The sequence below is a fragment of the Perca fluviatilis genome, chromosome 9 (genome assembly GCF_010015445.1).
Source record: "Perca fluviatilis chromosome 9, GENO_Pfluv_1.0, whole genome shotgun sequence".
In the NCBI taxonomy this organism is placed as follows: domain Eukaryota; kingdom Metazoa; phylum Chordata; class Actinopteri; order Perciformes; family Percidae; genus Perca; species Perca fluviatilis.
Window position 1 is genome coordinate 26,832,328 of NC_053120.1, and position 25,899 is coordinate 26,858,226.

The 25,899-nt window shown below is 41.3% G+C and overlaps 1 protein-coding gene across 1 annotated transcript in view; it reads right to left on the minus strand.

The window, feature by feature from the left end:
* Positions 1–4,323: 4,323 nt before the first annotated feature.
* Positions 4,324–25,899, minus strand: part of fgf22 (fibroblast growth factor 22) — a 28,551-nt gene continuing 6,975 nt past the window's right edge. The window contains exons 2-3 of the mRNA XM_039810301.1: positions 8,016–8,119; positions 4,324–6,451 (exon numbers count right to left, since the gene is read on the minus strand). Of these exons, the coding sequence (XP_039666235.1) occupies positions 6,257–6,451; positions 8,016–8,119 (299 nt within the window). The 3' untranslated portion in view covers positions 4,324–6,256. The remainder of the gene's footprint in view (positions 6,452–8,015; positions 8,120–25,899) is intronic.

Here is a 25,899-nt window from a genome sequence, read left to right on the forward strand (position 1 = left end):
ACTGTGATGAATCAATTTGTTCATGCTTTTCCTCTCTCTTATGAAATATTTATTTTCAAAAGGAGACAGAGGAGAGTGAACTCTCTCTTCGCTTTCAGATGAAGTAGAGGACATGTGAAAAGACAGCATGTGGAATTGGAAATGTGGAAAGGATTTTCATTTTTGACAGAGCATTGCTCACAGTAAGTGGTGACAATCATCTCATCAAGTCAGCAAACCTTTAACCTCTTTAAGCCTGATATTCTCCTTTGATTCCCTCTAAAGTAGCTCCAAAGTTATAAATAAGATAGACCGTCCTCACCTAGAAAACGGCTGTATGGGTCGATTGTGCAACAAACACAGGACCTTTACTCAGGAGACCAGGATTCGTGTCGCGTGAAACCATAAGTAAACTGTCACTTTTTAAAAGTCTGTAACGCAATGACGTCCATGACTTCACGTTATGTCTTCATTTTAGTAGTTTTACGTGACACATTTTAAACCAATCCCTGATGTTTTACTAACCCTATGTAGTTTTGTTGCCTAAACTTAGCTAGTTCCGTGTCACAACATTAACTATGTGTTTAAAGCTGCACCCGTTGCGTATAATGGAATGGTCACATGACAAATGTACACTGTGGTCACATGTTAAGGTCCCATGCTTAAAACAGAGACCGTGCAGCAGTAAATAAAACCGTCATAATGTATATGTCATTTTGGGATTCACTGACAATTGACCTATTCTGTTGATTAGGTATGAGGATGTGTTGAAAAAACCTTTTTGCACTCAATTTGTGCCATTACATCAAGTAGGAGTCTAGACGTTTCTTGCATAACTGAATGCACATTTTCTTCAACAACATGACATATTGGCATGGTATCTCTGAAAAAATAAAGTTGAACAGAGCTAAATTGTGAGACATACATTCGAAAAGAAAAAGACAGAAAGTGAAAAAAAATTTCATGTTGAACCATTTTCAACTTTTGAGGACTCATCTCTCCTTCAGTTTGCACCACCCTGGTTGAATATGCGTTTATTCTTACACACAACGTTTTATTGACCTTGCAATGCAAACTCACCTCGTGTTCTGTCTGAACACCATGTAGTGATATACCCACCTGTATCCAGAAGGTTGGACATTTTAAATTCAAATTGCCACCTCTAGTCCCACAAAATGACTGTGTTAAAGATGGTATTTTTTTTTTACATCCCTCAATGCAGTGTTCAGATTCTGCTATTTTGTTTGTCATTTTTGCACCACTTGAATCACTGAAATTGAATTTAAGACAAAACCCTGAATAGGTGCTGTATTCTCATGAATTTGGTCATAAACATAGCATAGAGCTGATAACCATATACACACATGCTCACAAACTCACATACACACTCATCTGCCGTCCACCCTTTAGTCCATCTATTCAGCATTATAACTTGGGCTGTTTTTGTAACAAAACAAGGCCTAATCCTAAATTCAGGGAGCCGTGAATGTGCCTCAACAAATGGCAGACAAATGAGAAGGATTAGCGAGGGCCTGTGAAAGAGTGAAAGGTTTGCCATTGATCTACGGTGGTCCTGTTCTCTTTCAGGGCCACTCGGTTTGAAAACCCCACTGAGTAAGAGCATACAGGGCCACTCCAGAGCCCCCTAGGCCACCGAGAGACACACAACAGCCACAATTAGTCTCAGGAGCTGTAATGGCAATTCAATAAGCGCTTTAAAATTGTGCCTTAGTCCGTCTGCCACCCCCCAACCCCTCCCATCCCTCCCATTTTCGACTACATACATAAGATTGGTATTATGAGTGGCGAGGGGCTCTTTTTTTCTTTCCCACCCACCACAGTTCTTTTCAGTCACTGTGAGAGAAAATGACCACACAGGGTTTCAAAGGTTCCAGAGGCTGAGGTTTGTTGTCGCTGAAGCAGCATGACTTGTGCCCCTGTAGATTTTGGCTAAGGCCCTCAAAATGGGCTTCTATTATTACTTTTTTCTGTCACTCAGCTGCAAATTAATTTTGAAGCAGTCAAAGTAACCATCTCTACAAATACTGTTTTTATTGGGTCATGGAGAATACCTTCATCCAAGTAATATTTCCATGCATGTGCCGATGTGAATATGTGCTTTGCTTTATGGTGTTTTAAAGGTCCTATATTATGCTCTTTTTCAGTTTCTTACTTGAAATTTGGATTTCTACTAGAGCATGTTTACATGCTTTAATATTCAAAAAAGACATTCTGTTTCTCATACTGTGTGTCTGAATATACTTTTATTCACCCTCTGTCTGAAACGCCCCGTTTTAGTGCCTGTCACTTTAAGCCCCCTCCCGAAAAAGCCCAGTCTACTCTGATTGGTCAGTGTTTCTAGGTCTTCCCTATCTGCGCTCTCGGCATCTCTGCACCATCATTGAAGCCGGGGAATGACTGTAACGCACTTTAGCACCACTTTTATACCTATATATGGTATAGTTATAGGTATAACGTACAGAAGTCATTACAGCTCGTTTAAAGGCACACTCGTTGATACTTTTTACAGTATTTATATATCAGCTTGCCATGCTTTATATTAAAGAAGACATGGAAATCTCCCTTTTTACAATATGGGACCTTTAAGTGGGCACACATTTATGGCAAATTCAGATTGTGAAGAGGCCTTTGCAGAGACATAAAGACATGACACTCTGTGCAGCCTACCAGGTGCTATCTGACAGACACTTTAGCAACAACATCATCGCATGACTCACTCTCTCGGTCCTCTGCTTCCACCGATCAGATCAAACACAGCCCAAACACCTGCGCTCCTGACATCAACGCATCATGGCAGAGGAGGAGCTGAGGATGTCTTCTCGATGGCTGTCATTTCCATTCTCCTGGGCTCTTTTTGGGACATTCCTCGTTGATTTTGCACAGTGTTTAGGTTTTTCCTTTTGCTTCATGATCAAAGGCCAAAGCTTTTGATCAGGACTTCCAAAGGATCCCTCTTGTTTTGCTGGCAAGCACACTGACAGGACAGTGGTGGAGCAATGATAATTACAGCTCCCATTTGGTGTCCCTGGAACTGGCACCAACAGGCAGTCGCACCCTCAGGCCAAGAAGAAAGGAGAGATTCTTGGATGGTTAAAAGAGGAGAGAGCAGAGGTAGAGGAGAAAAGATGGAGGACACGCTGACAAAGAGGCGAGTCAATCGAGAGAACAGGCAGAAAATGGGATTACTTTGTGGCGTGCATGTTTTAGTGTGTCTGTGCCAGCTGAGGGTTGGATAACGATCATATGTTCATAGACACCTGTAAAACCAAAATGTATTGATTTTTGCACAGTAGTTTCTTAATACAAGAAAGAAAAATAACCTGAAATATATATCATATATACTCTGTCATAACATGGAAGAAGTGCAAGCTTGCTATCCTGTACAAAAATGACAATGTGCTGTTTAAAGGGGGGCTTCTTCTTTGTGGAGTCTCCGCTGGTTGTCGAGCAACTGGGTTTTTTTACACTTAGGCATTTGTACAAGTAAAATAAACGACGTGTTTTGATCAGTGAGCTTTCGAGGTGTTGATACGCTGATTTTGTTACCTTTGGACAGAGACCGACTAGCTGTGTCCAGTCTTTGTGTTAAGCTAAGTAAGGCAGCTTCATATCCAGTGTACAGACATGATAGTGGTATCAATATTTTCATCTAACTCTGGGCGAAAGCGAAGAAAGCGAATAAGCTTATTTTCCAAAATGCCACACTTTTCCTTTACATGACATGACTATATTTTACAATTTAAACATAAAAGCAAGTAGTCTATACCTTTCAAAATGTAACAATCCCTCAAGAGTGCACAGCTGAGGACAAAGACATTTGGCAACAGTACTGCCAGACCCCCCATACTGATATTTGTGTGCTGCACCCAGACCTTTGGAGCTGTGACTTCACGCCATTCTGACCAGACATGTACCCTGTCACAGTAATCTCACATTATGACAGTCTGAAAGGTTGGCCTTTATTCACCCCAAAGAGCCACTATTCATCCCAGACTCTCCTTTCTGTTCGCTGAAAAGACGAGTGGCCTCCTGTGCCACTGGAGGGCTTGTCTGTGTGTAAATGACCTCGATGCTCGGGTGCATAGTTCATAACCGCGGACCTTTCATCAGGCACGGGGAGGTCCTCCACATCAACGCCTCTCCTGCTGTGAGTTTTGTCATGATTATGATGAGGAGGGATTATGTCGGAGAGCTTAGATGGAGATGTTACAAACACTTAACAGTCAGTGCCATGCACAAAACAAGATTAAAATGCTATTTTTGAACTTCATAATTTTTAAGACATGATTTTAAAAAGGCTAGCATTAGGAAGAGGACCATGTCTTGTAGTTTATCCACATTTTTTTATTGATGTTTACCTAACTCAGCATGGACCAAGGCACTCAAATGATTTTATTTAGCTGAAATGAATCTAAAGACAGTTTGTTCTGAGACGTTGGCCTTATATACAAACTACTATTAATGGCCCAAAAGCTGACAGCTGTTTATGATAAGTGGAACACAAATGTACCGATACCCAGTACCATACAAAATGCGATGAATATGGACTTGAATACAAATACCTTTTTCCCTTCTTTTTTTAACAGTATGACTACAATCCAACACAAAAAGTCAACAATTACAATAAACATCAACTTCCAACAGTTAAAGAGTACAAAATGTTTTAAATATATTAAATGTTCTATTAGCAACAGCCTTGTTGTTGAGAAAATGTTAGCAAGACTTAACAGAGAGGCAGTATGTAATAACCATTTACTACTGTGTACAAAATTAATGAAGTTGCTGCTATGTGACATCTGCTATGGCTGCTATAATGCATTAAATGACTCAAAACGTATGTTATTATTTCACGAGTGAAGTAAGGACCAAGAATCAGAGACTAGATGAGACACAATGCATTTTTTTCTGATACTTATTCCCAATCTATTAGCTGTGGGTTGTTGAGTGGGAGAAGCAGTCCAACAGAAGCATGCACAAACATAAAAAGGTCATCTCAGTAAATCCAGCATGTTATCCCAGTAGTTAGCTTAGTTTCTGTTAATTCCTTGTCATACGTAGACATATACAGACAGAAAAGTACATGTATCAATGTGTCTGAGTCAGTAGAGATTTTCATCTTCTCTGTACAGTTCAGGTGCAAGTCAGTGTCTCTTATCCAGTAGTGTCAGTACAATATATCCCAAGCAACAGTAAAATGTTGGATTTGTAGCAGGGCCATAGGCAAGATTTTTAGAAATACTGAGGTCATGAGTCCAAGTCGCCCCCAATTGTTCATTAATTATTTGGATTTCTCATGTTGTATTTTAATTATATAAGCCCTCACCATAAATTAAATTTTGCTGGAGAAATACAAATTTTTAATATTCATGTATTTACTTTTGTTGGCCTAAAAGTACTCCTTAGCCTTACAAAAATAACACATGTGAAACCCTATATGTTAATTCAGTGAAATTCTGTTTCACGTGATAAACCATGTTCCATGTGAATTTATCATATGTGAAATGGTGTTGCACATGTAATATTAAATGTTTATTATTTTTTTTGCATATAACGTTATAGATTTCCCATGTAAGACAACTGAAAATCACTCAACATGGGAATTTTTCAAATGTGAAATGGTGGTCCACATGTGATGAAGATGAGAACTATGTTTAACATGTCATACAATGTCATGTAATTGTGAGTGTGACCCCAACCCATAAAAAATACAGAACACATCAGTGTTCCTTTCTGGTACCTATGGCCCTGATTTGTAGCTATTTCAAAGTTGCTTCTTTTATGTTTTAATAGCGATACTTAAAATCAAAATGTAATTTCTGCTGTACCAGATGCTTCTGTTCCTATTTAGCTGATCATCTAAAATAAGCTAAATAACAAACCAGGGAGCCACATTTTGTTGTTTCCATTCCTTGCTGTCCCTTTTCAGTCCTCTCCCAGCCACCTAAAGTCACCCAAACACCGCTTTACATGCAGTTCAGACACACAGAAAAATACTGTAGCCAGACAGATGCCTGGAGATAGTATAATTCTACTGCATATTTACCGTATTACTGAACATCATTAGAAAATGGAGAAAATAACTTAAAAGTACATATTATACTAACTCTACAAATGTTACAACCCTCAACAAATGTACATTTATGTGACAGGAGAAATGGAGTAAAAAAAATAAAGATTGCCATAACGACTAGATCAACACTAATGTGAGGAGGCAGGCGAGCCAGCCAGTTGCCGGTCAGAGTTCAGACTTGGGCAGCTAGGAGGGGAGCATGGGCAGGAAATGAGTGGATGGGTGTCTTCGTCGAGCCTTGTGACCTCGCCGTGGCTTCCCCCGCCCGTTCAGCGAAACAAACATCTGCCTGCCGCCGTGCTTCCAACGGAGGGAGGCGTACGTGTTGTAGCCGTTCTCCTCGATGCGCTCCTTGAACTTGCAGCTCGGGTTGTACTTCACCTGTGACCAGAGGGAGGAAGACAGATAAGTTAAAGAGGTTATAACAGATGAGTTAATGTCTGACTGCTATTCATGCTGTGCTATACATGGCCAGTTTCCAAGAAGTGCACAAAGGTTAATGTCTGTTGTTGCAGTAACAGATTTCCCAGGTGTTTGTAGTTTTTGCATTTTTTTGTTTGTTTAAGGCCACAATGGAAGTTTTTAGTATAGAATGAAATGGTTGGTTCACCCAAATTGCAATAAAACAGCATTTGTGTCTAGCCATGCAGATAGTTTTAAGGTTCTGAAACTTCTTTTCTTTCAACTGCAGTTTATGTCAGTGGAATTCCGTTTGTTCTGCTCAAAGCATTGAAAAAATAAAACCCAAAAGCAACATGTGCTTCCAGAAACAATGTTCTGGTTACTCGCAATAATCGACAGGGCACCACAGTTAGGTTTTCATTGGGACTGATCTCTGAAAACTGATCTCTAACTGAAACTGATCACAATGAGTCTGTGAAATGTCCTCTGTAACTGGGACATTGTTACTGGAATGAAATGTTGCTATTTTTGAATGTCATTCTTTAATGGTTTCAGTTGCAGAAACCAAGCTTAAAACTCCAAAATACCTAATAATACTACACATAAAACCAAATATATTGAGAATAATTTGGGTGAACAGAACCCTGAATGTACTCAAAATAACCAAAAAGGGGCAAAGTTGTAAATAAAAATACCTTTTTGAATTAACAATTAATGTTAAGTTCAATCAAAATCATTGTATCTCTTTTCTGATCTTGTTTACGAGCTCTGTCTGCAGGTATATGATCTGGGAAGGTAATCCAGCAGTCAGCACTTTTTCATGGGTGGTTATCACTTCTTATCACTTAGTCAGAGGCTTGAAAGATATTGTAGTGACAAGCTGCATTCCCTTTTCCAGATTGTTATCGTGCTGCTATAATGAGCCTCTGTCTGTGATAGCATCAAGACAGTATGAGCCTGGCGTGATTCTCCTGCCTTTTTTCTTATTATGGGCGGTTTCAGAGGTCCTCAGATGTGTTTATGTCTTATTTACTGTGTTAGCTTGTTGAAGGCACTTCTCTTATCACTGCTGCTGACTGATCACTTGTCCCTGATTTCTCCTTTTCCAAGATGTAAATACATGAGCTAGACACCACACTCCTCAGGTCTGATGTGTGGTGGTATTTAACAAAGACAGGTGATTACTTTTTAAAAGCTTGCTGTGTGAAACAACAATTGGCAGATGGCACGCGAAGACTTTTAAAGGAGCCCAGCTGGCTCTTTGTCATAGCTGGTCGGGTGTCTTTTCTCTGCTATTTATTTTGACAGTGGGACAAGCCAACTCAAGCTGCAGGTATCATCAACCGTGGTGCAGGTGTACAGCCATGATTGATTGTAACACTCTGACCTTTCTCTGGACTTTACCACCAGAAGATACCCTTCACTTCATCCAAATCAAACATGTTTGAGTGTACAGGCACTCATTTGGGACCCCTATACTCCCCCCCCCCCCATCCCTCCCATCTTGACCTGCAGAAACAATGTCGCCAGGTTGTATACGCACCGATCCAAAGAGCGTGCCTTTCTTGGACATAGCTAAGTACAGCCCAGTGCTGACAGATTTGATGGCAACAACTCCCACACTGACAGATCGGATTTCCATCAGGCCTGGAAAATAAAAGAGGGAACAAGAGTCTGGGTTAGAAACATCTAGCTTTGGGAGTTTCCCCATCAAAAGCCACTCTATCATTAGCGATTAGGATACCAGACAGCCATATGCTATGGGGGGGGAGGGGGGTTAGAGAACCTAAGACAAGAGAAAAAAACACACACATACACAGGACATGCACAATGGCCCGAGAGAGCTCTCTTTGTCAGAAGACCAGTCGAGCTCAGAGCATTTGGAATAACAGGTTAAGATTTGATCATGTCAGAAAAGGCGGGAAATTAATATTATTTTCTCATAGTAGCTTAATTGAACAACATGTTACACACCTATGCACCCCAGTCTCAGACCACATCCTGAACTACATAAAATGTGTAACACACACTTCTGTCGCATGCACAGTGTCTGAGCCTGCACAATGTTATTCTGCGTTGTTGCTTGCATCCATTCAAGCCTCCTGACTCCAGATGTGACACCCCTTCCCCGATGACGCCCCGTGTTGTTTACTGAGGGACACAAAACTTGTGCTGGCCGCTTAAGCAGCCTCTCCAACTCGCTTCACCCCATGAAAAAGCTGGCAAGCTTGCAAGCTAATTGTTTCCTCTGGGCACTGATTGCAAACAAGTCCCATGTGGCTCACTCTTGATCTGTTTTTTGTCTGCATATAAAAATAAAGACACGCACCCATTGTCATGGCTACAACAGGGAGATGTTTTGGAGATGACCTGAGGGCTTACCGCTGGGTTCTGAATAGCAGCTAATTGCTGGAGATGAAGCTCTCTTTTGGATGATATTTTGTCCTGCTTTATTCGCCCACTTACACCTTCAAAAGCGCCCTGATGTGGCCTGCTATCTGATCAGAGCACGAAATCTTCTTTTTTGCACCCCTGAAAACCAAGTATGTGCAGAGAAAACATGCAATGTCACTGCTCAAAGGCTAGGCACTGCAGGATATTTGTGAAAAGGGGATTGTTGGCTTTGGATAGATGCTGTAAAAATAGCACCAGATCAAGGTGCTGAAGGATAGAGGGACCCAAAGCTGGGAAATGAAGGAGTCATAAAAGCAGCAGTGGGCCACTGACCACACAACTGACCAACCCCCAGCTGCTTCGGTACAACCACCAGTCTTGTGCAGGGCAGTGACTGACTTCCTGATCAGGTCACTGGCTAAACCCATCCAGCAATGAAAAATAAACGCAGGTGCTACTTCGCCTGCACTGCAGTTTTTTTCTACCCACTTATTTGTGCAAATCCAGATTTAGTTTGGAAAGAACAGTAAAGCTGAACTTGGCACAAAGGGTTGACTTAATATGTTTGAAATAACGAGTTATATATTTGTTTTAGAACAGACTTTAAAAGGTAGGTTCACTTAAAAAAAAATCCACAACAAGTATTCCAAATTAAACAACAAAATACATTGTTTGTTAATGCCTTGTAGAATAGCACATTCTGTTTTATGATGTGACAACACTAGTTTTGGTTTGGTTAAGGCCACAACATTAATTTGGTTGAATTTAGGGAAAGATCATGGTTTGTGTTAAAATAAACTTGTTTGAGTGTTGGGAAGGATTGTGGTCATGTGATCACGCATGAAAAAAACAAACATTGACCGTCGGTTGGAAAGTGGGAAGCGAACATCAGTCTCCCGTGTTAAAGTCTGATGTTTTGTTGAGCCACTCATCCACGCAAACCTCCCTACGCAGACTTTTTCGCTCTTCAATGTCACCTGACTTCATTCCTTCATTCCTTCTTTCCTTACCTGCTAGAGGTCTTCCTCACTTGGATGTGAACAGATGTTGTTTTGGGGCTCAACTGATGCTGTTCTTCTTCTTGGGAAGACGGTCTCTAATACAAAATTCAGATGCTCTTATGTGCACTGAAAGGGTTTTTGATTTGCTGCATTTGTACCTCCCGTCCATACTGGCCGTCAAAAAGATTCCATTTCATGACGGAATTTGACATAAAGAGATGGAACAAAATCCACAGTCCTCACTCTGTGTCTCTTTATGTTTGATCCGACAGTGTTTCCGTGTTAACAAGTGGATGGACAGTAAGAAAAAGAGGGAACTGAAAAAGACTGGAAATTGGGTAGATGCCCACTTGACTAAAGCCTCGTATTGGTTTCAGCTCAACTTTAGAATGCAATTTTACTGTAACGGTAATCATGTTAAGAAAGGATCTCTTCAGAGCCAGCACGGACAGGAGCAATAATAACAGCGACCAAAAACTATTTCAATATACAAAACGTATAAGTATTCAAAACAGAGTAATCCCTAGTAATCCTTTAACTTTAACTTTACATTACATTAACTTTAACTTACATTGTAAAGATGACAGCAACACAACACAAAATCTCCTATTCTGATACCGAACAAAGGCGCTATTAACCGATCTTCTCTATACGCCGCTGCTGCTAATGTCATCAGACTACTGTTGCTGGTTTCAAAGAGCACATCTGAAGGACTCTAATACTTAAAAACACACATCTGCTGCTCCCATCACTCTAAACACGCAACTATCTCAAACTTTTTTCTTTTTTTTTCCAGCTCTGAATGTCCCCAGTCGTGCTTACCAAGTGAGGTCATCTACTTTAGGCACTGACACAAAGAAGTACAAAGAGCAAAAAGGAGGAAAGAAAGGCCGAGGAAGGTAAACAAACACAAACTCCTGTTGAGTGTCTTTCTTCTCTGACAGGACCGTGTAAATGAAGGCCTCTCTCTGCTCGCAACAGCTGCAGTGTAGGCCCCCTACACTGCAGCTGGGGGATGCCTGAGTCGAGTCCATCCAGGTACCAAGCCCAGCTGCACCCCCATCATTCCTGCACTGCCTCTGATCCCCCGAGGAAACATTCACACTTTGATGGCAGCCTCCTCTTTACGAGCGGTGTTCAGAAACACAGGGTGTGCTACGGTGGCACCTGGAGCGTGCAAGGAACTCATAAGCAATTAGCTGAGACCCGGCTGGTGATTGGAGCACTGCAAAGATTTATGGGGGATTAGTCCAGGCCAATGAAAACTGCTGGTGCCTGAAAGTGGTGCCAGAAGATATTGCCATCATTTGCTGGTTTGAGTTCCAGGCACAGTAGGTGTGTTGGAGGGATGTTTGTCACATCTGAGACATTGCAAAGAGTTGTCAGTGAACAGTAAAAAAAAACATCTGCTTTTGAACGTTTAAAATTTGAAAAAAAACTACTTTTTTTATACTAGTTACGTCATTACTTAAATAAATAAGAGTTTAAAATTTGAGGAGAATACTGGCTAATATCTGTTGCAAAGTTTGCATTGTCCTTTCTCGCCTCCGGTCTCATCTGTATTGGTATTTACTGGTTTGAGTTTCAGGGACTGTACACAGGTGGGTTGGATGGATGTTTGTCACATCTGAAACATTGAAAAGAGTTGTCAGTGAACAGTAAAGAATCGGGTTTTAAATGTTCAAATTAGAAGAAAAAAAAACTTTATTACTAGTTGCTTTATTACTTAAATTAATAAAAGTTTAATATTTGAGGAGTCTACTGGCTATTATCTGTCACAAAGTTTGTGTTGTCCTTTCTCTCCTCCGGTCTCATTGGTACCCTACATGTCATTTTATTCATACATGCGGGTGTAGCAGCCAGCAGACACAAAAGATCTGAGGACATGAAATGGGGATTTCACATTTTCTTGAGGAATCACTTGGGCTGTGGACGCTTGACCACACATCTATAAAGACCAGTTAGATCCATATAACTCACAGCCCCCTTAATATAATAAGTTTCCTTCAAATGCCTGTTTAGTGAGAATACTGTTCATTATATGTTTTTCTAACGTGTTCAAATCCGAAATCAGGTCCCTGCTCAAGCTATTAGAGTTTTCTGTTGGACAAAGGTCACCTACTGGATGGAAGGAATGGCTGTCTGCTGAGTTTAGAAATGCTGTAATATTGATACAGTTTTCTAGAAGGATACCTTTTTGACTGAAACTGTTACGTTTTGTTTAAAAGCCTTTTAAAAGAAAGTCTTTCAGAGATTTGATTATTGGCGGTTCTTTAGAAATCCTTAAACAATTTATTATGACTTTTTAGCCCCATGCAAACCAACTTAAATTTAGATTGGCTGACTAGGTCCCACCTCTGAATATGTTTTACATTTTTAAGTGCGGGTGTGGGGGTTATCCTCTCTTAACAGTTTTTTCCAATTGCAAACACACTAAAATGACATGCATAGCACAATTATTTAAACTGACACACAGAGAGCAAAACCTCTTCTCAAGTCTCCAAAAGTCTAAACACATTTTCTGCTTTACACACATTTTGCAATTCAAAGTGGCACTTTTTAAATGCACTGAACACGGTTCCAGTGCATAAGACACACAATCTGACATAAAGTCACATATTTGCCATTTTAAAACACTGCCATTTAAAATGACACAACATGATCTAATTGGCCAATATATGTGCCACCGGCCAAAACCACCTCAATGGTTAATTGTTACCACTTTAATCAGGAAGTAAGCACTATGATGCCTCTTTTTTTCTATATATTTTTTCTGCACATTTTCTTTTTCAGTTTACTGTTTTTTTGTGAGCATATTTTTGTTCAGTCCAATGTAAATATATCTGCTGTGCATATGTTGCACTGATTTGTTTGGTGAAATAAAAATGTTTCAACAGCATGTGTGTGTATCTGCAAATATTTCTGTTCATGTGAACAATCTGAAGAATTTTCTACAATTTGAACTATTTTAGTGTTATGACAAAGCACACTAAAGATGAGAGTGCTTTTCATTCTGCTCAACAGTGTGTAGTTGGTTAGAAAAAAAATTTTTAAATAAAAAAATTTTCCCATTTTTTAAAAGTTATTTTAATAATGGTATATAATGTAATTTATTTTTTTTTTTTTTTTTTATAATTTTTTTTTTTATTATTTTTTTTTTTTTTTTTGGTTGCAGTGCTTCATTTTGCAGGATATATGAGGTATTTTGCAGTTTGGGTGTGTGGTTTTGTGAATTAGTATTTTGATAAAACCAGCCTAGTTTGCAAAATTGTGTTTTAGCAATTGGAAAAAACTGTAATAAACCCTGTTTTGTAACATATGGTCCAATGTCAATTGTTAAAAACTTTTATCTACACAAACAGGCCGGAATATCTAGGTTGCTCTAATGACATTATCATTATTCTAGTGTAGTTGACTGAATAGTAGTATGTTTAGAGAAAATTAATCACTCAAATCAAGCATTTTGGAATTGTGACTAATTTTCATTCAAAAACTGTTTCAAATCTTTTGAACAATATCACAATTAGAAAGAAGGGAGAGAAACAATGGCGACAAATTCATTCTTTGTTCCTGGGTTGCATTGGAAACTGAAGGTCCCTCCTTCTCCGTGTTCTGCTGAGCAAGTATCAACCGATGGCCCTATTGAGCTCATGAAAAAGGTGCTTTTGGCTTCCCACTTGCAATTGGCAAGATCTCTTAACCTTTGACATGTTTTGGCTGGGACTGTCAATAAGCTCAAGCTGCCATTACAAGCAAATCCTGCACTATACGTGTCTAGTCAACTGTGGACTTGCCATTTATGTCTCCTCTATGGGATTTTTAAAAGCATAGAAAAAGTCTTTTACCAAGTCCTTTTTTTTTTTTTTTTACTCTTTCTTTTCTTTCCGTCCCCCATTTTTTGGACGTTAGCCCAACGTCAGATCATTCAAGCCTTTTCTGACTTTGAAAAAAAAAAGGCAGAAAGGAGAGAGAGAGAGAGACACTCTCACGGGGTTCCCTTTTGTCAGACTCATGGTATGGGGGAGGAGGAGGGAGCGAGTACAGGGAGAAGGTGCTGGTTATAAGACGGGGCGGGGGGAGTTGGGATGGGGGGCAGGCGCTTCCAATGGCTGCTCTCCCGAACAAGTCTTTGTTACTCACCTGAGAGGTGAAGAGCTAGACAAGATCTTATTAATGACCCAGCGGTCTGAATGGAGCTCTACAAAGTGTGGCAAAATGGTTCCTTTCATCGCACATTTAAAAGCAGAAAAGAGTGAAAGACTGAGCAAAGAGAGAGTGAGAAAAAGAGAATTTTCTGCTCCTTTCCTCCTGTCTTCTTTTTGTTCCTTTTCCCGGGTCTTTAATTTCTTGGGTTGCCCCCTTGAGCAGCCCTCCATGGCTCAGTGCTCGACCAGAGCAGAGCCTGGGAATCTTGGAGTTCCCGCTGCGCTCCTGCTCTTGATTGACACACCTTTTCAATTATTTCACAGTTTGCTTGCTTTTTAAACGAAGAGGGCCCTGTTGTTTTTTTCCTTCTGCCCTCCTTTTCAACAACACAAGCTTTTCATGTCGGGTCTGGGCTGCCGGGCCTAATGGCTGTGACCAGCACCTTTGATCTGCCATGACCCTCTCGAAGGGTCTGGTAGTGGGCAAAGCAGTCGCCTGTGTGTATCGGCGCTGACAAAGGCTGCATCACTCACTACTGCTTTAAACACCTTGAGAGATTACCATGAGAACAGGCGCTCTATGGAGGCCGTCACAGGTGGTGTGATATGGAAACATTAACCCTTGAATGTACAGTAAAATACCAACCAACCAATTATTGCCAAGAACTTGGAGTGGAGAAGGAAGGTTTTGTATGCCTAATTCCAGAGGGAAATGTGTAACCTGTGCACAATCTTTTTTTTTAAATGTTTTCACCACAAAACAATTATATTCTGATATATTTACCAAACTTTGGCTTGTGGACACCGTAGTACAATTTACATTGTATTGCTTTTTGAAAAAACCACTGAGCTGTATGTTCAAAAGAAGTTACACCCTGCAGACAGATAAATCAAATAGAAGCTTCTCTCACTAATGCCTTTGTATGTGATGTCGTTTGTACATTGATGTGCAGTCATTCATTCGATATGCTTTCATATATACGAGTACAGTTGGATAAATTGGACAACATGTCGCTTTCAGTGTTGCTTGCACGGATGCAGTATTCTAAAAAACGTTTGAGCTCGGACACCTCGCCTCAGTTTGCTTCAAACAAAGTGCTTGTCGGATCATCTAACCCCTTTTCCGACGTTGGAATTGTGTCAGGCTGCATCCGACAATTTTTGGAACTTTCTGAAACAGACAATCCGACAATTAAACCCAATTTACGCAGCGATTGGCCAAATGTGTCGAGGTGTGACAGTAGGCGCTGTTAAACTTCTCTCTTGGAGTGCGTCCTCACTACTGTAATTCGCTTTCAATTAAAAATCTTTTGTTTTCTTTGCTTTAGCCCGTTGTCCCCACTAAAATGCTGTTTTTCTCATACCCCAAAACTGAGCTTTCCAAAAGGGTCTCCAGAGGGGATACGTCTTATTAACACGTGGGTGTTAGTGTGTACAGGGAAAACTGAAGTGTCGCAAAATGATTATGTAAACTGACCAGTGAGGGTCGGGGGCTGTGTGGCAGCAAAGTTAAGAAGACCGTTTGCTTTATACCTATAACTTTCTCCGTGTAAAATTATATTTCAATATAGCTGAAAAACGCAGCGCAACTATCATCATACACCTGCATTAATGTTGATTTTGTCACACGACATCGCAGTTGAATAACTAACAAGCGGACGAAGAGCCATGACTGCCTACGAGGGTGCACTGTTATCCCCTTTAGTGCGATGCATTGTGTTGAGACTACAATGGCATGCAAACAAAATGAGTTCTTGGAGAAAGATACTGTGGCAGAGGGATGCAGCCAGAAGGAGGCTTAGGCCAGTGTCATGTGTGTGACCTAGACCACATATAAAGTGCCACCACCAGTCACCATGTGACTTTTCTGAATATGCTGCCATTAACTTTGCCATTTACTTGTAATGGGCCAGTTTTACCTGCAGTCTGAAAGGCAGCCAAGAATCAACAAGCAACGATTGCACTCAGCCCTTTCATTTAATAGTCCATAAAGCATAGTTATGACATTAATTTGGGACAGAGGCCCTTGTTTATGCCCTGGCAACATAATGTTGAGCCACAAAAAAAATGATTGTGATTATGGCCCTTAGCATGTGGTGACTGATCAAATTCAAGGTAAGTGGTGTATCGCCACAACAACCATTGCTTCTGAGGGCATTCAGGGAGCATGGTCACTGCTCTGTCTGCAACATGCTCTATCTGAGAGATATAAGAAAAGAGATGTTGCAGTGAATTTAAACTGGGTCTGATATGGGGAATTAGCTGTGTGAATTAAAGACAAATCCAAAACACAGTGCAGAATACACTGATATCTCTCCTGTGTGGCACACGTGATACTGGGTCAGTGATGATCTCATTGCAGTGAGTGGGAAAAATGAAAGCTGATCTTCAATTTGCTGTGGAATATGGCAGTGCTGCCGAGACAGAAAAATAACTTAGAGGAAACACAGTGTGCTGGACTGAAATAGTTTGGAATTTGAATATTATTGTATATTCCACTCTCTTACACTGGGCAATCATTTTACTGTAAGCAGCACTGCCATGTTTGTTGTGAAGGTGAACAGTTTAATACATACTAGAATTTATAGTGACAGTTGAGCTACAGCAACCTTCTTTTACTTTTAGGTGTTTAGGAAGCTTTATTGGTGTGACTGGGACTAACTGTAGCACCACTTGAAAGCAAACGTTTGATTATTTTTGGTTTTATGAGGGTATATGGATGGTCTTTTTGCATATTTAGCTCCATGCCTTTGTCATATCACACAGGTCGGGTCAGGGAGGCACAGACAGGAACAGCCCTGATCAGCCCCACACAGACTCTAGATTAGTTGAAACCTGAGGATGGAGTCGAATCACAACACATATACAAAACACACCCAAACTGAGTCAAAGGCAAGAGTAAACATGATCCTCCTGATGAACCAAGACTTCAGTGGTTGACTGAGAGTCTCTCCTGGTAAAGTAGACTTTATCAAACAAACTTTTGACCCCTGGGATGAATCCACCCCATACAGCCTTTGATTCGCACATGGTTTGGAATTCCCTAAATGGCTATTTCCAATCAGTTCTTCCAGAAAAATTAGTATTATTGAGAAAATTTAAATGAGTTTTTTGTTCTTGATTATGCGATGGAATATGCGGGATATTTATGCAATTTTATGCGATGACATTGCGGGGACTTGCAAAAATTGCGGGAACTTACAAAAACTGCATGTGATTCCCCCAACACCCTGCTTTTCGATGATGTTCACGTCGCGTAATTACGTCACTTAATAACGTTCCCATTGCAACAGGGGAAAATGGCTCCTCTTGTGTGGGGTAAACGCAACATTTTTCAACTTTCTGCTGAGATATATGTGACTTTTTCGCAACGAAAAATGATTATGAAATCATGCAAGCCGCGCATGCGGCGAAAGTGCGGCGTATTTGAAAAAATGCGGCCCCCGCATAAACATGCAGACCTTGGCTGATTATGCATTGAATTATGCGATCGCATAATCACGTTTTTCTGGAGGGACTGTCCAATGCTGAGGGGGCCAATGTGAGTTTAAATGGCCGTTGGAGAAAACAGTGTATATATGCTGGTATGTGCTCTAATGCAAATCGTTGCAATAACTAATAGCTATATAACTAATATGGGCAAAAACACAACCGAAGTGTTTAAAAAAAAAAACTCTAAAGAAGTAAAGTATATTATATTTTCTTCTCCAGTTGCATAATATCGCGTTCACTCCCGCAGCTGTGTGCTCCTTCTACTGGGTGCTTCTCCTGCAGCCATGTCAGTGTAATGGACATCTCTAACTTGGTGGTCAGCTGTGTGCTTTTATGCACGTTAACAGTAACGTTGAAAAGAGGGACTGGACTGCTCTCCAGGCAGAAACATCGGAGCAGGTGTTTTACATCTGCTTTCATAGGCAAAAGTACCTGCTTTGACCTGACTGATTGGAGTGCCACAATGATTTTATGCCCTATATCTTATGTAAATGACATTATGAATAAGGTCTTCTTTAATTGAATTACTTTTTGTACTCAGACTTTTGAAGACATGCCAAGGATATTACCAAAGTCAATTTATAAGCAGTTGCAAATTTGTTTTTTATCTACTTTGCACATTGCAGGTTTACTCTCCAATTTAAATGATTTTATCTTGTTCAGTTTTTATACAGCTTTTAGGGGTTTCAGGTCCATTTTATGTTTTGGCTACGCGCGGGAAAGCTATGTTTATGTAAATGACATTATGAATAAGGTCTTCTTTAATTGAATTACTTTTTGTACTCAGACTTTTGAAGACATGCCAAGGATATTACCAAAGTCAATTTATAAGCAGTTGCAAATTTGTTTTTTATCTACTTTGCACATTGCAGGTTTACTCTCCAATTTAAATGATTTTATCTTGTTCAGTTTTTATACAGCTTTTAGGCGGTTTCAGGTCCATTTTATGTTTTGGTTACGTGCGGGGAAAGCTATGTTATGCTCTTTATTCTGAAAATAAGGTTATACTTCATTATTTGGGTTAAAGTTGAGGGTCTGTCAGGATTTCCCTTTCATTACTGTAAACAACTGTCTAGTTGAGTCAATATCCATAACGTTTCATACATAGTGATGAAATGATGACATTTATTTTTGTTTGAATAAGTGTGATCAGGCTCTAAATATATGACGCAATGCCTTTATTAGTTCAATGGAGTGACCTGTTCTGGACAGCAATATAACATTTACAGTCTCTTTAAAGGAACTGTGACTGCCACTCTGAGAGCTCTACTGTTCCATCAGAAGATTTGTGCTTTGGTGTGTGTGTGTGTGCGCGCGTGTGTGTGTTTGTGTGCACATGTGTGTGTGTGTGTGGCTCTCTGTTGCAGAGCAGCTGTCGGTCTACAGGCTGTACCTCCCTCCCTTCCGACAAACTGTACCTGTCTTTTTTCTCCTTCATCCTGTCTCCCATCTGCCAGCTTGCCTTTCACCGCCCGTCTGTGCCTCACTTCTCCTCTGTCGTACCTCTTTGGTCTCTCTTTCTTAGACTCGTTCGCTTCCCCTGCGGGTCAACCCCCCCCCCCCCCGCCCTCTCCCTCCCTACCGGCCTGTCTGCAGCGGGTCTCCGGACATGCATCATACCTATTAACTCTCACAGGACTGGGATGATTTATTCATCCCTTACCAACAGCTATGAGATATGTCTGCTTCAAGCTGAGCCGGGCTGGGATGATCTCACACACACATACACACACACACACACACACACACACACACACACACACACACACACACAGCCTCCAGTTACAAATCTCAGGTTTTTGTCACTCTTTTTGCAATAGCAGTGAGATTTATACAACAAGGTACGAAGTAAAAATAGAAAAACTTCTCCAAGACACTAGTGAAATGAACTTAACAGCCCCCGCTCTCATCATCTGCCACATGTTAGTCAAAGCAGCACATTTCAAGCCAACATGCCAAGTTATTCAGTTCCTCAAATGAGCTCAGACTGTCTGGAAGTCTGAACAGTGTTTCTCTTGCTTAATTTAGCTCTGGATTCCTGGACAGTTAGGAATCCTTCAACTCAACTCATGTTTGATCAAACAGAATTTAAAAAGTACATCATTTAAGTAACCACGAGGGAAATAAGAAACGGCATTATTTTTGCACCTTTCTTTTTTCACACACTTGAACCTTCACAGATCTAAACATGCTGTCACTCTCTAAAATCAATCTGTACACACGGTGTGGATGTGTGCTGCCATTTTAATGTGACAACGTCCTCTATACCTTCAAGAAGTAGGACACAGGAAAAACTGGTCTGCATGTGTTGTGTATTTTTGTGAGTACATTTCCTTGCATGTGGCCCGCCCCATCAAAGAAACAGGGACGATGGATAGAAAGGACAAGAAGAAAGGAGAGAAAAGACTGGCAGAGGGCTGGTCTTCCCTGCCCACATATCACTTGCTGTTCCCACATTCCATTAAAATCTCTGGAGGGATGGGAGTCAAGATGAGACTGATAAGATTTTGTTTCTCCTGTCTTTTAAATCTCAGTCAATTTTCAATAGCCAGTGCCTTTTGTTTAGCAATGGTTTTATTATTTTTATAATAATAATTATTATTATTATTAGTACTAGCTTTGCTCGTAACTTGCACGTACAAATTATTTCAGAAAATGTATGATATTCACCAAGGTTGCTGCCGGAGGGAAGATCCTCCATTATAATACCTGACAATGTAACATCACCTCCTGTATAATGTTCTCTCGCCCATCTCCATGAATGTTGCGTCCCCTTGACCGAAGTCAGGGGCTGCTTTGCTTTAACTTCGTCAAACTATTCCCTCTTTATTTCTGCTCTCCTTGCAGCTCTGCAGTACTGGGGATATTACTCTCTTCTGTTATTGAATAAGCAAATGTCATCCATGAAGAAATACCTTCGCACAAATCACAAAAGGAAATCTGGAAACAATTTGAAGTGCACTCTCTCAAAAGTGTTGTGCAGGCTGGTCGTGGGCCAGTTCCCCCTGCCTGCCAGACTGAGCCACTGAGGGAGGTGTAAAGCAGAGACAATCTTCTTCTCTACAAGCCGGGCCCAGTTTTTTTGAGCCTGTGAACAAGCCACATGGTGGTGATCCGCTGAAAGCTGACTCCCGAACTCCCCCGGCCCCAGCCCCGGCCGCAAGGGGTGACATTCTCTCACACACAATCCAGAGGCCGGTCCTCTTTCAGGACTCACACTCTGCCCCGTTACCCCCACCCTTTTATATGGTGCTGCTGGGAGAAGTACTCCAGGGATTAGCCCAGCCAGGTCTTTCAAAGGCCATTAGAGCAAATTACAGGTATCCTGTTACCAGTGCGCTGGGACAGGCCAGGTGAGGGGCGCAGAGGCCAGGCGGGAGAGCAGGGGTCAGCTCGGGACAAAAAGACAAGGCCACCCTGGGCCCCACTCTATCGGAGTGTCTCCTGGCTCCACAAACTGGTAGGCCTGCATCTATGAATGGCTCACTTGATGGGACCTCAGAGACAATGTCTCACCACCGTAACTTAAACCTTTTTTCTTTTTTTTAGTACCCCTCCACCCACCCCCACAACTCACTCTAACCCACCCGGGTTTTCCCGTCTTTCGATTGATGTGGGCATGGCTTTGCCCAGATAACAGATCACACAAAACGGCTATAAAACATGAACAAAATTCAATAAAATATGACACAGAGCTGTGTCATATCGACCGCAGTATTGAGAGTATGATTTCAATTCTGCAAACACGAAGTCCAGCTTCGGGCCAAAGATTTCATTTGAATCACATTAACCATTTCTACTTTAAACCTAAATTTAAATTCTAATGGCAACCACACAGCCTTTATGTGTGTTCTATCAACGTATCAGTATGCCGCAGGCATCATGAGACCGATGCCGTTGATAATGTTTTGGAGATGGCCAGTGGGTGTTCCGCATCCTGCCATTTTCTTTTCTCTAGACTTCTCGTACACACTCTCGCCCCCACACACACATGCCTCTTGGCCACTTGTGCCGGCCACACTCACAGAAATACACACACACACATGCCTCACCCAATCCCAACCGGTGGATGACAATCTAGTGGAGGAGTTGCGGAAGTGTTTCATTAGCCAATTACCGCTGATAGATAAAGCCTGCGTTCCCACAGTCCGCAAGGCCGGGGGTCAAATGTGACCAATTACCCTCCATCCCCTCACAGGACAGATTAGTCTGTCTGATTTATCCCCAGACAGAGTGACCCAATGCTCCAGAATCACCACCCACATCTGGATATATCTGTGTATATATGTGTGTGGGGAGGCAGGTTAAAAAACACTGCTCATACAGTCAACGAAACTACAAAAGTAATACTAACGGGCACTGCATGTGAGTGCAAAGACAAGACTTTAGTGAAAAACTATGAAAAGGCTCAGGTCAAAGATTGCAGCAGTACTGGTACTCTTCTACCACACACACACACACACACACACACACACACACCCTTTATCAAACAGTGATTAGTGCATTTGCATGTCCTGTCAGCATGCACTCCATGGTAGTTATACCAGTGAACACTGACTTCCTTGGACATGCTAAGCTGTGATTGTATGTAATGGATCATCAATCAGTTCATTAGGGACCTCCAGGAGGCTGAATCAGAGGGAAAAGACCCTCCGCTGATCAAACCCCAAAATTACAAGCACGGTGGGGGCAAGTCTGCCAGAAAAGGTAACACTAGAGGACGACCTGAGGGAGTGGGCGAGTGGTGGGGTGAAAGGCTGGTGTAGTGAGGCTGAGGGATAGCAGGGGTGACAAAGGTTAACGAAGCCCACGGTGTACTCGTCTGTGTCTGTGTGGTACTGAGGGGCCGCAATCCTACCGACCGAGAGGCCTTTTCTTTAATCAAGGAGGGCAAACTGCCTCTAAATCATGCATCACATCCGTAACAAGCGAACAGCAAGCTATCAAAGGCTTCACAGATAGTTACGAACAGATCTGCCCGCCGAGAGCTTTGTGACTCACGGCTTCTGCAGTTTCCTGCACTTTGGTACCGTGGGAGGGGCGGCTGGGACGGAGGGATCCACATTAGACTGAGGTCATTCTCGTGTGCCACTAAATTGCAGTAAGCTGGTGTGTTGCATCTGTGGCTGGTTTGGTTGGCTGTCCAGACCAGACTCAGCCACCCTGAGTGGAAACATAATCAGGACAAAACAAAGGCCTTGTTTACAGTTTTCTACCTTCATCTTCCCTAGTAGCTATTGAAGAGCATCCGTATCTGAGCCAAACCAGCATTCCCTGTCAGTTTTAACCACAGCGATTCTGTGCCTACATTGGCAAATACAGTTTTATTTTTAGATTAGATTAGAGTGAGCCAAGTGAGCCACTTATTTTACATTCCATTTCAGCAAAATGAACTCAGTCCTTGTAGGTGATGATTGCACAGGCAGGTTCCATATCCAAGTTATCATTATTATGATTTCCCGACTTGTAAATAGCATTCATGTCAAACTCCAGATCATGATCATGATCATGATCGGGAAACTTTTCGGTAATTTTCTGAAAGTGGAGACTTGAAACCAGACAATCATGGATGCCTCACATCTCCTGAAGTTTTCTGTTACGTAAAGGTATTTAAACCCAAAAGGGATATTGTGAAACACTGTCAATGAACATCACTTCAAGTGAAGCTAATTTTACTAGGCATACTCAGCCTGTGAAAACAGTCATATAATGTCTTCTGTGGTGGGAGAAGTTAAGAAGTTTGAAAATAATTACCCTCATAATGCCATATCTCACCTCAGGCTTGAGACTTAACATTTTTTAACAGAAACCGTACATTACAAATTGAAGTTGTGATGATCTTTACCCATACTTAGGATATCTTGGCCACTGCTGCTTCAATTAAGACCATTCTTTGTTTAATCCATACAGGGAGTCCCTCCCTGTATGTTTTCTTGTTGTCCTCAGGACTTTGTCAATCACGTCAGCTCCTTCATCTTTCCTGGAAGCCATTAAACAAACAGACCACAGTTTTTTGCTGGTAGTTCTGAACAGGGGTCTGAAAACTCACAAAATCCAAGTTAGCTTGGAGAATACTACCAACTGTAAGTGTGTGCATGTGTGGCTCAGAAGTGCAGCGAGGTTCCAGTGAGTGAGTACCAGGACACAGAATATTCTCTGTGGCCTGAGCCTGCCCCAAATTTACATTATTAAAATGAGATGGGCATACAGGGAGGTGACAGAAGGCACAAGAGTGAAATCAGGGCCCTGTCAGAGCTGTCACTTGCTCCACTGGCCAAAGGGCCCTGACCCCAATCCTATCCACTGCAGGGGAGGAGGGGGGGGGGGGGAAATGGAGCCAGCAGGAGAGAGAGAGAGAGAGAGAGGGATAGTGATAGATGAAATGTGTAGTAACTGTTCAGCAAGAAGAAAGCTGCGTTCAGGACAAAGATCTCAGTGTCCATACAGGAGTAGCCTGATGCATAGTGTGACTGTACTGTCCTACTTCAGCTTTATCACTGCAATGCTTTGTGCCACCCTCTGTGTTCTAATGAGGAGCATGGCCTTCCAGACGGGAAAAATTTCAGCACGCACAAACGCAGGCACGCACACACACACACGCACACACACACACACACACACACACACACACACACACACACACACACACACACACACACACACACGTATGCGTCTGAATTGAGTGCAAGGTAAGGTCTGGTTCATATTAGCCATTAGGGAGAGGAAACACATCTTTTTCAGTTTAGGGTCCACTTCATGCTCCTGCAATGGCACAAGTATAAACACAGGCCCATGCTTTCTAAAATGTATACACACATTCAAAGAGCCCTGACACGATACTTACATCCTGCTCGTGTTCATTTAGCGAAATGGCCTTAGAGATAAAAAACAGGTACGGGTGGATGTGTGTAATGCATCTCAAAGAAGACGCTGTATGGTCTCAACCTGTTGGTATGCCCAGACCTGCATCGGAGTCGCTGTTTTTAGCCTTTTGCATTTGCATTAATTATCCTACTTCCAGGATATGCATTTGCAACACGGTTATTCAGTCCAGACAGAGACTTCTCTGCTTCAATTTTCAAGGCACAGCAGATTTAGCGCCTAGGTTGTTAACTGAATGGAACAAAATCTCAATGATTATTTGTTTGCTTTCATAAAATTGTCTATCCAAATCTAAACCAAGGCAAACCAAAATCTAACAAGCATGTGATTTTTAAACACACTCACATAAGAATCAATTAAATCCAATGATAAAAAAAAAAAAAAAATCTGTTTAAGGTCCAATTTGAGATAGGTGTCAATCCATATAGTCTGAATTTCTACATTGTGACCCATGTATTAGTATTAGTATTGGTACTTTATGGACTGCAACAGGAATGTAGAATGAATGTACTCTAGTGGGGTTTGGGATTGAAATTCCAAAAAATGCTATGTGATCATTCTTAACACTTTGAACTGCAGATTTGGAGCACTTATATTCTGCTTTCATCTGTATAAAACAGTTACAGTTATTCATCACTGGCTTTTCAGTTTGATTTACATATTTACATATTCAGGGTATCATATGATCTTATAAACTTGCCAATCTAGTCTCTATGGATAGCAATGTCTGTCGGTTCCCCACTTTGGACTGAAATATATCAAAAACTATCAGATGGATTGTCATTAAAGTTTGTACACATATTTAGGGTCCCCAGAGGATAAATCCTTGGGGATCCCCTGACTTTTGGTCGAGGGTTTTCTTTTTTCATTTTTGTTTTTAAGTGAAATGTATCGACAACTGTCAGATGGATTGCCATCAAAATTTTGTGTAGACATTCATGGTGCCCAGAGTATGAATTCTACTGACTTTGGTGATCCCCTGACTTGTCTTCTACTGTAGCACCATCATCTGTTTACAGCCTCACAGAGCAGTTAAAACTGCTCTTTAAAATCGTAATTCAAGCAGAAATACATGACATAATGTCGACATGATATGACATGTTGGATCATTGCACGCTTTCTGGTGCTCAGTATCTTTTTTTGCTGCACAGATGAGTGTGATCTGTAAAATAAAGTAAATATGTCATTTCCAGTTATGATCCTCAGTGTGATGCAGCACCATTTCTCCACAGAGGTATCAAGAGTAAACAGATTTCCAGTTTATTACACATTGGTGCTGTGAACTAGATTTTTATGACTCGATTGCCTGACAGCAAGTCGATATTTAGCTACACAGATTGTGGTTGCTCTGTTTGGGTGTGTACGTTGTATGTGTGTGGCTGAGATTAAAATCTAGCAACAAAAAAAAAGGGTGGGGAGCCCCATATTTACCTGAATGTCACTTATAAGAAAGAAGCATCAGATTTTACGGCTTCTTATTGCTTCCTTTACGATATGGACCAAATCCTACAGG